We start from the raw sequence: 14371 nt of genomic DNA, 5'->3' as shown, positions 1-14371 counted from the left end.
ACTGAAATTTGGGACGTACATCCTTGCAAAGTTGCTCCCCCGTTCGAGCGTGAGTTGTTTGGAAGGAAGCGTTACGTTTTGAATTGAATGTAGTGGTGACGTGGAATTTTCTTGCTGAGGCACAAAGTGCCAAAGGGACCAACTGATCGATTGTTAGCCTTGTAGGCGAGGAACTTGCACGCTGAGTACGAATTTGTGACTGTGAACGATTTCACCATGGCATTGAGTCGTGGATCGATTTCAGAGATCGATGGTATGAATATCTTTCTCGACTAATATCTAATATACAAATGAACTATTTTACCAATTCTCAATAAGCCGTTTTGTTCATGGAACTTATAGTAAAAATACAAAAGTAAACCAACAACATACGTAAATGTGTTACACGTATATCAAGAAAAGACACAAAAGTAAACCAACAACATACGTAAATGTGTTACACGTATATCAAGAAAAGACAACACGATGTTAGGTAGGGAGTATTTAAAGTCATTGATATGTGAGTCCAAAGAAAAGTGAGGCCCACATATCAATGGCTTTTACTACTTTATTTATTATGACTGAAAAGATGTTCAGCTGAATGTCACATGGATGCAGCTCCTCTGACGTAAAATCAAAGGGACGTGGGTCCATAATAGGTGGGGCTCACCATCATGGGCCCACACGTTAGTAACCCATGTCGGAACCTCCTCCATGTCACATGGTAGGTGAGTGATACTTGTGGGTATTAAGTAGGTGGTATGCTTGTCTTGAAGATGGAAGTGAACAATCTGACTTAATTCATATGAAAGAGAATAAATATTGAAATGATAATTTAAAGAAAAGATAATAAATGGACAGGTTAAATGCTTAGGAGAGATTTGGGGGTAAATATCAAAATACAAGTCCTACCCATATTATTGGTAGCAATATTTAAGATTAGATATATCAACCCTTAGTTATTGCACAATTTCAAAACCAGTTCCTTTTATATTGGTTTAGATATCTAAAACTTTGTAATAATTATTGGCCAAGTGCCACTTTCTTAAATTTGTCTAATTTTGAAAATTCACATTCATGTTTACTAGCTATTTAGTCATGCGTTGCACAACTTTGGATGCCTATGTAAAATGTCCATATATATATATATTGCCCTTTTTTTTTTGCAAACTCACAAAACTTGGCTAACAATTACTCATTAGAACTATAAATCTCAATATTTCCAACTAAGGTTCAAATACTATGTTCAACACCTTGCTTTTGGTTTTCAAAGTTCATATGATTGGAAGTTAATTTTGAGATTTCTCATGGAGTGGTTAGTATCTGCTACTCCACAATCTCTTCTATTATCTATTATAGCAGCAAAAAGAGCATTAAGAGGTGTAAACAAAAACAGTGGATCAACTGTTGTAGGAAGTTTCAGTTTTTGAAAGAATAGAATTTGATGATTGTCATGATCATTATGGCTAAAAACTTTGTTAACTATATATAATACAATACACCAAATAATTGATAGCCAAATAAAATATGCTTCTTTAGAGCACGAGTTTAGAAATTCTGAATATGCATATTTATGAAGGTAAATACTCCTAGCTGCTCAAAAATCTCCAGTACAACTTGATGCTTCCTCCCATCTGTTGATCATGGAATAACAAACGAAGAATTTAGTACAATGCAGTGTCTAGTCTCAACATTTGATAGTAGAGCAGTCACAAAGGATTCACAACTCCAATTATTATGACAGTTAAACACTTTCAAACTAATTAACATAATCCACTGTGTCAACCTCAGGAACTAATGAATTCAAATTTTCACAATGCGTGAAAAGCAAAGACTTCTTTCAGCACATACCATAGAAACCACAAATCTTTGCAATGCATGAATTTGTAACTTTGATTCTAATTGAACAGTTTCTAGTACATATGTCCAAGCAAAATTGACCATAAATGATCACAAGAAATAATTCAACTGCCTACTTGATCACACACATCCATTATATATAATTGAGTGTGACTTAGCCCTGCGTTTAGTTGTTGAATTTGCAAGGAATAGTCTTCCCATATAGTTCCTACAGATCAGTTAGGATTGCCTTTTTCATTCATAAATCAGTGGTCTAACACTCACATCTATACTCATGGGCAAACTCAGAAAGCAATCTGCAAAGTTTACTACTTCACCATGGTTTGCACTGTTCGCTGATCAGTATAGAGCACCTATTTCTCCATGATACTCCGTCTACCCCCGCCACCGTTACCGTTGTTGATGATCTTATTACCATGTAGTGCCTGCTGATGCAAAACATAATAATAAGATCTGAATGAAGCATCCAAATATGTGATGATGGTGGACAAAACTACATATACAATGGGTTAATTAGCTTGATGATGTTGATCTGTGTGTGAGTGACTACCTATGATGCCGGTCATTGTGTGTGGGTGTGTGTGGGGGGGGGGGGGGGCACTTAGCTAACACAGTGAGGGAGGTCTGCTGCTACTGCTGCTTCCTCAAATACAACTGAAGCCTTCGTATTATGGAACCATGCGGGAGGTGACAGTTGGGCGATTGAGATGAAGCAACCGTGGCGACAAGGGATTGGGGTGGAGAGTAGGGGCGAAGAGGATGTAGCGGCGTTAGTGGCGGGGACTATAGGAGGAGGAGGTGGAGATGGGAGGAGGTGGCGGGGTGAGCAAGAAGAGGCGATAGTAGGGGAAAGGGAGGGGAGGCGCTGGTGGTGGGGAAGAGGGAGGAGGAGGATGCGTCGGTGCGGGAAAAGAGGTGAGGCAGACCGGGGGTGGTGAATTGGGACGTCGATGAGAGGAGCCGTGGCAGTGGTGTGACGACGAGAAGACGAGAGAAGGGATCACATGCTTTTTTTTTCTTTAAAACCGTAAGGACATAGGAGGACCTCATTGTGAAATAGGTTTCTCGAAAGACCAAAAAGATATTTCACCGATATAAGGATTTGACGGCTTATATCGTGTGGATGGAAATCGGACGGACAGTGATTTGTGGATGACGTGGCCGCTGTAACTTTGCAAGAAACTTTACTTCTTTCACTATTTTATATTCATCTAAAATAGCTTAACGAAAATTCACATAATTAATTAATTTGACTAAATTAATTAATTACATTACCTTTTTATTTTATCGTTTGTTAATTGAAGTTATTTGGTTTTTATTCGAGTTTTGGAAGTGGAGCTCTATTTCATGAATTCACCCAAATCCTAAGAATCGTAAATCCAAAAAATTCTCCAAATTTTAAGTTTGTTAGAAAAATCCTAATTCTCAATAGAAAAATCCTTTCTTACTTCCTTCATCACATCTTCCTTTCTTTTTCCTTTTCTTTCCGGCTCCGCCCGTTGCCTCCTAATATCCTTGCTTCTCTTTCTCTGTGTGTGTCTCTCTCCCTCGTTCTCTATCCGTGCATGGGCTGAAGCCTAGTGTACTGCTCCTCTCCACCTCGTCCAGCACTTGGGTCCAACCCAAGCCGACATGTTCCCCCGTGCCACCGTCTACCCCCGCATGGCTACGTCATTTCTGCTTCTTCAAACTCTACTTAAGTGCCTAGCCAGACGTTTTCTCCTCCAATTCCCCTGACTAACCACTTTCTCTCCCCCATCAATTCTTTCTCCACCAATACCAAAAATCAAATCACCTTGATGAGCTGAATCAATTTTTCTAACTGCTAAGTGGCTATTCAAGTTGCTTACCACAGACGGAATGTGGCAACAGTTGATACGTAATAAATATTTGGGATCACAACCTTTATCTCAGTCTTACTGGAAAGCAGGAGACTCACATTTTTGGGCTAGTCTTATGAAGGCCAAACAAGATTTTTTCGGTTTGGGTCTTTTCGTATTAGGGACGGCTCTCAAATAAGGTTTTGGGAAGATAAGTGGTTGGGTAATGCCTCGTTGAGAGATCAATATCCGTGTCTCTATAACATAGTTAGGCATAAACAATCGACAATATCACAAATCTTTCAAACAAACCCTCCAAGCTTTTCGTGGAGACGAGATTTAATTGGAGCAAAACTAGCTGCTTGGCATAATTTATTGCCTCGCATAGCTGATTTGGTGTTGACACAAGAGCAAGATGAATTTCACTGGAATCTCACCCCCAATGGGGTCTTCTCGGTCAATTCACATTACATAGCTCTTGTTCATACGGGCGTCCCGAATATTAATAGACGTATTTGGAAGATTAAAGTACCGTTAAAAGTAAAAGTTTTCCTTTGGTACTTATGACGGGGAGTAATTCTAACCAAGGATAATCTAGCTAAGCGAAATTGGAAAGGTAGTAAAAAATGTTGCTTTTGTCATAAGGATGAAACCATTCAACATTTGTTCTTCCAATGTCATCTATCTCGTTTGGTATGGTCCGTTATTCATATGGCCTCTAACTTTCAACCTCCTCGAAATGTTACTCATATGTTTGGGCGTTGGCTTTTATGTGTTCCTAAAGAAATGAGAAATCTGTTTTTGATGGGTGCAGCAGCTCTTTGTTGGTCCATTTGCCTAAGCAGAAACGGGGTTATTTTTTATAACAAGTTAGTGTCTTCTCCTTTACAGGTTATTACTCTAGTTACCCGGTGGCTACGTACCTGGGCTATCCTCCACAAACCGGGATTGCGGGATACTATTGCGGTGGTATCTCAACATTTGGACCAGGTGGCACGGGATGTTTTTACCCAGGAGCATGGGTGGCGATCTAATCTATGGATTGATAGTCACTAATATCTATGTTTCATGATGAGGGTTTAATTTTGTTCTTTTATTGGCTGTGTGCATTTTATGCAGAGGCCAGGGGTGGACTCAGTTGGAATGTATCATCTTGGTAAATTTGACTGAGTCTTAATAAAGCTTCCATTATCTTAAAAAAAAGTGAGTTTTCATCTCCAGGCTACTCACCTTCCTCCTCCCTCAAAAACCCACGTCATGCTCATCCATTAAGCAGTGCCGTCTCTTCCAATTCCTCCCTCCCATTAATTAATCCCTTCCTCTCTCTAATCAATATATCTCTTTTAAATGATAAAAATTGAATAAAATTGATGAGATGGATCCATTTTTCAATTTTCCAGCCACCTCTACACCTTGACACACAAGTCAAGCACACTGTGCTCCTGCTCAAGCAGCCTCCTCTTACAATTCTCTACAAATCACTAGCTTCGCCATCAATTTCTCCTCTTCAATGCAAAAAATTGAATGCTCTTCAATTTGCCAAAACCATTTCTCTAATTTCTGCCGCCACCTCTCCATCTCCTGGTTGTTCATCTCTCCTCTTCTCCTCTATAAATACCTGCTACACACCTCCTTCATCTCCCTTTTGTTCGACGATCACACCATCGCCCATGTCGTTACTGCCACTGCTCATCATCGCTTGGAGAGCACGAGGCGCTACCCTGGAGAGTGGAGATTGAGCCAGCACCGCCGTCGCAGCCTGAGAGGGCACAGGCCGATCATCATTTTCTCCTGCAACCTTGTTGAGAGTGCCACCTCTACTATGTCCAAGAGCTCGAGCCATCTCGCCATCCATAGGAGCTTCACCCACTGCCTGTGAGCACCATGGTTGAGGCCGGCTTCATCTTCCCTAGATCTAGTGCCATCTTCCGTCAAGCCGCCACTGCTCCTTGGTGTCGACAACTCCTGTGTCGGCGTCTCCACTTCCATCTCCTCTGACTGCAGCTGCCATCCGCCAGCACCACCGTCTCATGAATTTGTACCATCATCGCACGAGCATCATGCAGCCATTTCTCGGTCTTGATCACAAACCACATCATCGTTGTCTTGTTTCCAAGACAGCCACCACCTCAACGTCATCATCGGTGGTGAATCCCCACTGCTCTTTCATGTGCTATTGTCGTCGCCTCTCTACTTCGATCTCCTACCAACATGCTTACGCTTGGCAATCCTGAGCGCCATACAAATCAAAGCCGCCGCTGTTAGGTGAGCTTCATCGCAACATTGTCACCATTCCATTTCCAGTCCCATCGTCGTCTTGGGACATTAAAGCACCATTGCGCGACCATCGTGCCACCACTCCTCTGTCGCAGTAAGCACATGCACCACATTCTAGTTCTTCATTATTTCCTCCTCCTTGTTCACCATTTGGTGTTTGCACAGGTCGAGACGCTATTTCCCACTGCTGCTCTGCTACTAAGAGGTTGAGTTTCATCGCCATGTCATGGTCGTCCTGTTTCCAGCACCGTCGTCGTTTCCGGAAGCGCAAGTCATTCCTGCCTTCTTTTCCTTCCTGCTCGTTGCCAGAACATTGTTGCTTCCTCTTCTCTTCGATGGCAGGTAAGCACCTGCACCCCATCCACATCATGATTCGTTTCCTCCATCCAATATAAACAACTACATCACTATCATCATTTAGCTCCATTTTTCACTGTCTGTGCAACTCCCGGCTAGGTGTTCACCTCTCCTTTCCTCCTCTATTTATACGAACGTCACAGCTGTCTTTTTCTTTTGCTCATGCATGCTGAGATGCTCTCTGCTCTCCTCTCCTACCATAGTGCAGCCACAACAAACTTGAGCAGCCTACAAATCAAAAGCATCATAGCAGGGAGGTCTAGTTTCGCCGCATCATGTCCGTTCTATCTCGAGCGCCTCCAACGTCGGTGCTGCTGCATTGGAGCTCTCCCACTTCGCTTGTACGCCATTGCCATGCTGCTGCAACTGCTCACTATCGTGGAAAGCATAGATGTAAGTTCAAGTGCTTTAGTTTGGTTTTGGACTTTGGTGATTAATGACGAATCTATTTATATGAGACTGTCGGAGGGTGTACTCCTCCACCACCGAGCCTAGCTGGGGAGGATAATCATACTAAGCACATGTCTCGTTGCTTGCCTTGAAAGCCACTCGCATGCCTTGCTGCAGTGCGGGGCCCATCAAATCCTCTCGCCTGACACAGGAGACGCAGCCGTCATTCGGCATTTAAAGAGTGAGGACTTTTGGGTCCTCATTTGTACCGGGAGATGGGAACCCTGCCCTAAACGGGTTAGGCAAACCGTCTCCGGTAGACGTGAGAGGCTGATCTGCCTCTCACAATTGCGACGTGACGGGGGGTGTCAGGCGGCAGGACGCCTGACATGCAACCAGCGCGCAGGCGCACTACCCCGGCCATGTCAATCATCGGTCACAGACCGACCTGACACACCACGCCGCAATAAATGCTGCGCACGGAGCGCTCGCTCAGACCGCCTTAAGTGCGGTTAGGTGGGCACTAGGAGCGCCCGTCTGGCGCGGCACACGTGGCGCCGCGCAGTGGGGGTCGGGGTGACCCGACCCCGGGGTGTGTGAGGAACGGCCGCCGCCTTGCCTCGGGCCGAACCCCCTTGGGGGAAGGCGAGTGGCCACCAAGGGCAAGCCCTTCTTCATAGTCTGGGTACCCCCGGGCCCATATCACCGATAGAGACTAATGTTCCTATGAGTTTTTTTTAGTCTCATTGTGATATGGAAATAAAAACAATAAGTCTTATTTGTATATGAAAGTGAAAATGATGAGAAGTTTTTCCCCGATGATGAGATGTGGTAGATATGCATTCTTTGGTGGTAGATCTTAATCATGACAAGGATGAAATGCATGGAGATAAAGTGATATGTATCACTTCTTATCTCATACTTTTTGATAGATTCATATATATATGATTTCCATGTTATTGTTATATAAGTGCGAGACTAATGTTTACTTGAGCATTTTCTTATTTAGTGTTCTTTACATTAAGAACATGGAGATCATAAATGTATGTGTTTATGTTTGTCTTTATCATTGCTACATACCTTCTCCATGTGTATAGGATAAACCCCATTGGTTCTTCTCTACTTGTGCATACACTTGCCTCTCTTATATATTTCTTTGTATGAATATATTTAGGGAGAGCAAATCTTATACATTTATTGTGCATGTTCTAGATACATGTTGTTCACCTATTATTTATATTGGATCTTTGCACTTAAGCTTGCATGCAAGTATATGATACTTGTGGTGTTAATGAATACTCAATAAACATTCATATCTTTCATAGGCAACTGGTTAGTCATTAAGTGGAGGATGACAAACGATTTATTAGGACTAATGTCTTCCTTTGAGTTGTGCAAAGGAATAGGTCCCACCATCCATGTGTGTGTGCATGCTCAATTGATAAAATCTTGATACAAAATGAACATAGATCAGTAAATCATGGATTTGTTGGAAGATCATATATATCATTAAAAAGGAGATTGAATAGATACTAAGAAATCACAAATATAAAATTTGTTGAGCTAGAAATGCCATATGTATGTGGAGGAAGAACATATGAATATATTCAATTAAGAATAATAAATATGTTTATTCTATATTCATATCAAAATAATACTGAAGCTAAAGATAGAGTGTTTAATTAACATGTAGTCTCATAATCAGATCTATCTTTAACCTCTGAAGCAAATTAATGACACGTATAATATAAGGTTATTAAGGGGCCATTTGGCTTGACCTTAAGTTTGCACTGGGGTAAACCCAAAAGGAGTAAACTTCTCAAAACCTTCATTTTAATTTTAAAATTTATTACCAAGTAAAAATTAAAACAAATGATGAAAATGGAAAGAAAAATGTATGTTTGGTTCCATTGTATGATTGATAATGGGCAAGGGTGATCCTTGCCATTGAAGGACAGTTAATTTTGGATCTCATTGAAGTAATAAAATCATGCAAGGTAAACTTCAGACAAATACAACAAATAATGGTGCATTGCAGAGCACATATTGCATGAAAATTTTCTGAACAGACTCTGCGCTCTGGCACACTGAAGATATCAGACTATGTACACTGACATTTATAAAATTGTCTTATGCTAGTCATCCAACATTTTTCGACTTGTATTTAACATATCACTACCATGTAATTAAACAGCAAAAGTAAGAAAAATTCTTATCTTCATCTGATTCCTTGTTCACTTTGCTTTCTGCCAAGAAAGCATAGGCAAGGACTACCATCTGAAGTCCTAACTGGACAAGATGTATTGGCTTTCGACAACTACTAATGCTACAGCTTTACAACTACAGTATTCTGCAACATAAACCTAAATGGCATGGAGTGCCTACTTGTTCTAGTAATTGGAGTCCAGCAAATTGCAGTAGATTAGCCAGCCATGTCGCATATAAGAATCCATTGTTCAGGCCATTTCTGCAAATCCCACCAAAGCTCCTTCCCGCGGATCAAATGAGATTATATGTGGTTCTAAGCAACTGAATTGGTCAAAATTTGGCTCCTGAGAGTGAGGGTTTAACTGAAACTGCTATATCACCATAGGCTGCTTCTTGTTCAACATCAATATAATCATAACTCTTTAGAACCTACAGAAAGAACAAACATACGATATGTCAAGACATAGTGTGGAAAGTGACTATACAAATTATGTCCAAAAGGGAAATGTAACTTGCAGTTTAAATGGTACCAGTGTTTCAAAAAACATGCGTGCAGCTTGTTTCCTGTGTCTCCCTTCCAAGATTCTGTTCAAGATAAATTTACCAGGTTGGTCATCTGATGTAGCCGAAGCCATTTGATCTTTGAAGTACTGTGCCACAGCCCTACAATGCAGTATGAAACATGTCAGAATTCACACTCAAATGGTAACATATAATGAAATCGTCTATTGGAACTTATCCCATACCTTGTCCTAGCAGACATGCTTCCCAATCCTGTGGTGCCAGTACCTGCGGTAGATATTACTCCAGGAGTACTCATGAGGCTAGGAATCTCAGGCAAATCTCCATCAAGTTCATCATTAAATGGAAAAGGAGAAACTTGAGGATCAGAGTCTTGTCCAGGTGACATGTAACTCATATCTGCTGGTGTCCCAGAGGCAGGAGTTTCTCCAAGTCTTGATTTCGGAGTTCCACCAGCACCAGGAGTTTTGAAAGGAGAATTGTCGTCTCTTATTGGAGATGGAATATTTTGTGGCGAGAATCGAGGGATCTCAGGCATATCATCAAAGTGTGACGTGCCTGCTTCGCCTGGAGACTTTGGGTTGAGCTCAGGTTCAGGCTGTCCATCCGCATTCCTTGGAGATTGTGGATTAATCTGAGATTCAGGTTGTGCCTCTGCATTTACAGGAGACTTTGGGTTAAGCTCAGGTTCAGGTTGTCCATCTGAATTTCTTGGAGCTTGTTGATTGAACTGATGTTCAGGTTGTGCATCTGTGTTTCCAGGAGACTTCGGGGAGAGTTGATGATCATGTGTATCCTGAATACTGTCATTAGCTACCCCAGGAGTATGCTCGACAGATCCTGACTCAGCTTCAGGGTCAATCACATGGGGGAAGGTTCTCTCGTAGGTTTGACGTAGGGTAGCGCACATCCCTGAAAGGAAGAGCAAATTTGAGCTGACATTGTTTCAGAAGTGAAAGGACCATCACTAGTGGAATCAGAGAGTATGGTAGCTTACCATGGACCAAAGGATCAAGCAAGAAACCATCCTTTTGGCGAATCCTGTTGAATTTCCACACATCCACCGCTGCTTGAGGCAGTTTCCTCCTCTTGCTGACCAGACGATGTAGTTCACCGCCATCAATTTGTCTCTTCATATAACTGTGCAAGAGTATGAGGTCTTATCATTTGTAACTAATACAGTATAGTACCACCAGATATCATACTGTTGTTGCAATTAATCCCCATCACACCTAGCACTACGATGGTAAAAAGTTCATAGCCTGACTTGTATTTTTGAACAGAACAAATCCCATACAAATATATCAAAATTATTAGACGAGTTAATTACCGGTTGATAACAGCACACATAGAATTATTCTATTTATAGATAAGCTGTTTAGAAAAACAATATTCGAAGGGTGGTGTAGGTGAGGGGACAGAGTAATAGGATCAGAGGAGACAGGACATGGTAGAAATGAAGATGTCATTTGGTAGATTTTAAACAAAACGCCCAGGCAAGACATAGTACAATATGAATTTCAAAAATTCATTGAAGTCCTGGTAAACATATAATATTTAATTTGAGGTTATTTCCACCAATGAACTTTGCTTAAGAAGATAATTTGTAAAGTCGAACTTACGCATTGGAGAACACTATTTCATTGTCATATCTAATTCTCCTCTTATCTTGTGCTGGGTGTGCATTCATCTCATCTTGTACTGGTTGTGCGTTCATCTCATCTTGTACTGGTTGTGCGTTCATCTCACCTTGTACTGGTTGTGCATTCATCTCATCTTGTACTCGAGGTGGAGATGGTTCAATCCTAAAATCAGGCATTCCTAAAATCACAGAAGGAAAAGAACTTGGATGAGAAGACATGTTTAACATCAAGGGAAAGTACATTTTACACAACATTCTAGCATCCCACATAAGTAATGCTGGTGGAATTGCAATGTAGTCTTATTTCTATTAGGTCTTATGAAAAAATGAAGGCAGAAAACAAAACTGGAAAGAACAAGATGAGTCAACAAGCAAAATACTAACCAATATCCATTGGTATAACATCTTCTATATTGTCATATGTGGTGCTTGTACTTCCTCGTGCATTGGGGATGGATGTCCCAGATAATCCACCTTGACCAGGGGATATAGTTCGTTCCAGTGCCGGAGGGGTGATATTCTTGGACACAAATGGTGAAGATTCCTCAGTCACATCCATGGGATCATTGTTTACCTCATCAATATCTGGCAAGTTAAGTTCAGGGCCCTCAAATGGTGCTTCACGCATTATTTCAGGTAAATCTGGTGCTTTATCTGCCTGATTTATGTTACTGGTGTTCACTGCCTCCGAGTTGTTGCCTTGGGAAGGATCTACGGAAATTTCCTCATCCATATTGTCACTTGGCCCGAAATCGATGTGAAATGGAGGCAATCTCCTGATAAGCAAAGCGGACATGAGTCCACCAAAATAGAAATTAGAAGGAAAAAAAACATGACACGTACTCTTCGTCAGTTGGTTCAGGTCCCATGTGTGAAGATTGTCCAGGAGCTGATAGCTCTACTCTAGCATCCTACACAATTTATAAGCACAAATATTAAAAAACATGCAAACTAAACAAGCCTGCAAAAAGCGCAAGTCAGTGAGGAATACCTCATCAAGATCAATCATCAGATAGTCTCCTTCTGCAGCACCAAAATGAAATCATTAAGCATCCGCATTGGAATGATAATAATACATATATTGACTAATTGAACTTCGTATACCAGCCAGGGTGATCTGGTCCAGACTCTTCCGATGATTATCTGGCGTACTGTCAGAAAGTTAACACAATAATATTAGTTGAGGTTGTATGACACGGAGAAAATATATGAGAAGAAAAGTACTCACTCTATCAGACGAATTGCATCATCTAGGTTTATGTCATCAAGACGGAATGTATCAGGCAATGTGATGGTGTCAAAAGGCGCATGATCCGCGTGAAGGGGCAGATCTACTTGTACAGAAGCGAAGGCGGTTCTGATTGTGCTTAGCATCCGGTTACAGTCATGGAAGAGGTAGTTTACCTTCCATGAATAAATGCGAACTAGACCTAGAAGAAGATGCCCTGACAACCTCAGAGCAATTGGAACTTCAGGGAACATGATAAATTCTGAAAAAACAAAACTCATGCATTAGAAGACATGGCATTAGGTTGCATAGTAAAGCATAGGGAAAATTCAATGTATATGAGAAAATTGTTCAATACTTAACTAAGGAAAATATGTAACCTATTTTTCTCAAAAATGCGGGAGGACTGAACTTCATTTCTTTAAGAAGAAAATAGATAGAAAAAGAGGAGGTTAAACTGACAAACACACCCAAGAACACGCTCACATGCACAACACCTAAGGGCGACACATGACCTCACTAAGCAAACACAAACTAATTGCCAAGGGTAAGCGACCTGCAGAAAAATGTGACCTATTCAGCATGCCATTATAATACAAGTTCTTGCAAAGCACTTGCAAAGCACAGTTCGAAGTTGAAATAAAAAAAATTGTCACACTTTCCTCCCAAAGAGAATAAAAAAAACTTCCCATAGAGTATAGACATCTATGCCCAAATATGCAATATTAATCCAGTTGTTTTACTTCCAGTCAAAAAACATGTTTTGTTCTAATAAAATTCCATCAGTAAGCTTCCTAAACATAAGGCTTATCTACTTTGTTCTTGAGTTTGCAAGGTTAAATATGTAAAGTTAATCACAGAATAAAGTAAAAACTGTTACATAATGTACTAAAAGAACAATGCAAGCACAACAAGCCAGTTTATTTGTCAATGTTCTATGATTTGACTGGATAACATATAAACTTATTTGTGTAATTCATATAAGTAGAACAAACATATATGAATTACTCTTCAAATAGAGTGGCTCAAGTAGGCAGTGTTCCACCGCAAGTGATTATACTGTACTGGGAGGTAAAAAATTGGGTTTGGTCGTTCTTTTTTTTTCTTCCTTCTGGATATGCAAATGCTGTCATTCTTGAAATGTTTAGCATCCAAATAGGGCCCGCAAAAATCCACCCAAAAGTCTCCGGTGCACACCCCACCACAACCTCCCATAACTAAAAGACCAAATTTTGTTGTATCTTTTGTCATTAATGAATAATCATGCCACTAGAACAATCATTTACACGAAATTCTAACTGATAACCAGATAAATACTGCGAACCCCTAGCAAAATGCTCTAAAAAAAACTATCCAAACCTTCTTCCTTCCTGTCCCAAATTGCAGAATGCAGATTGGGATCCAAATCTCTGTACCATCACTTGACCCCATTGCTAACCCCAAAACATTTTTCACTCACAACTCCGGAACAAATCCCAGTTGCACGGAGGAACCAAAGAAAAAAAAGCTTATCCTTTCTACCCCCGCTGCCGCTGAAAGGCGCCGCCTTTCTACCCGCGCAGCAACAACAAAGGGGAAAAGAAAGAGCGCGTCTTTGGGAGAGAGGGGAGGGGAGGGCTTACCGGCGTAGGAGGGGATGTCGATGCCGTCGATCTGCGGCTTCTTGATCTTGCGCTCGAGGTGGGCGGCGATCCACACCGTGCCCAGTGGGCTCTTCCGCGCAAGGATCGTGTGCGAGTAGAACATCGCGGCGGCGTCGGCTGCCTCCTCCCTCCTCCGTCTCCTCGGGGTTGCTCCTGCGGCGGCGGCGGTGGCGGTGGTGGTGGCGGCGCACGGAGAGGGAGGGGAGGGGGATGAGATGAGATGAGATTTGGGGGGGGGGGGGGGGGGGGGGGGGGGGGGGATTAGAAGTTTTGGATGAGTTTTTGGGAAGGGGAGTGAAGCGGGAAGCCGCTTCGTATGTGGAGTCTTTTGGCGCGCGGATTTCGGGAGCAGTGGGCGGGGTGGTAGGGTGGCTGACAGGTGGGCCCTAGCAGGTGGTTGGTTTTGGAATGTGGGGGAGTTATTTTCGTGGATGTTTTGCTTGTA

The 14371-nt window shown here is 41.7% G+C and overlaps 1 protein-coding gene across 1 annotated transcript; it reads right to left on the bottom strand.

The window, feature by feature from the left end:
• Positions 1 to 8639: 8639 nt before the first annotated feature.
• Positions 8640 to 14148, bottom strand: LOC127781241 (sister chromatid cohesion 1 protein 3). Its single transcript, XM_052308172.1, has 11 exons — positions 13906 to 14148; positions 12284 to 12545; positions 12160 to 12206; positions 12047 to 12078; positions 11899 to 11966; positions 11440 to 11831; positions 11036 to 11234; positions 10411 to 10553; positions 9638 to 10325; positions 9422 to 9554; positions 8640 to 9320 (listed from the first exon to the last, which is right to left on the bottom strand). Exons 1-11 carry the CDS (start codon positions 14027 to 14029, stop codon positions 9222 to 9224), a joined length of 2187 nt encoding a protein of 728 aa, XP_052164132.1. The 5' UTR covers positions 14030 to 14148; the 3' UTR covers positions 8640 to 9221.
• Between the last annotated feature and the right edge of the window lie 223 nt (positions 14149 to 14371).

Source organism: Oryza glaberrima, chromosome 8, assembly GCF_000147395.1.
Source record: "Oryza glaberrima chromosome 8, OglaRS2, whole genome shotgun sequence".
NCBI classification, from domain to species: domain Eukaryota; kingdom Viridiplantae; phylum Streptophyta; class Magnoliopsida; order Poales; family Poaceae; genus Oryza; species Oryza glaberrima.
This window is presented reverse-complemented; position numbering and strand designations above follow the sequence as displayed.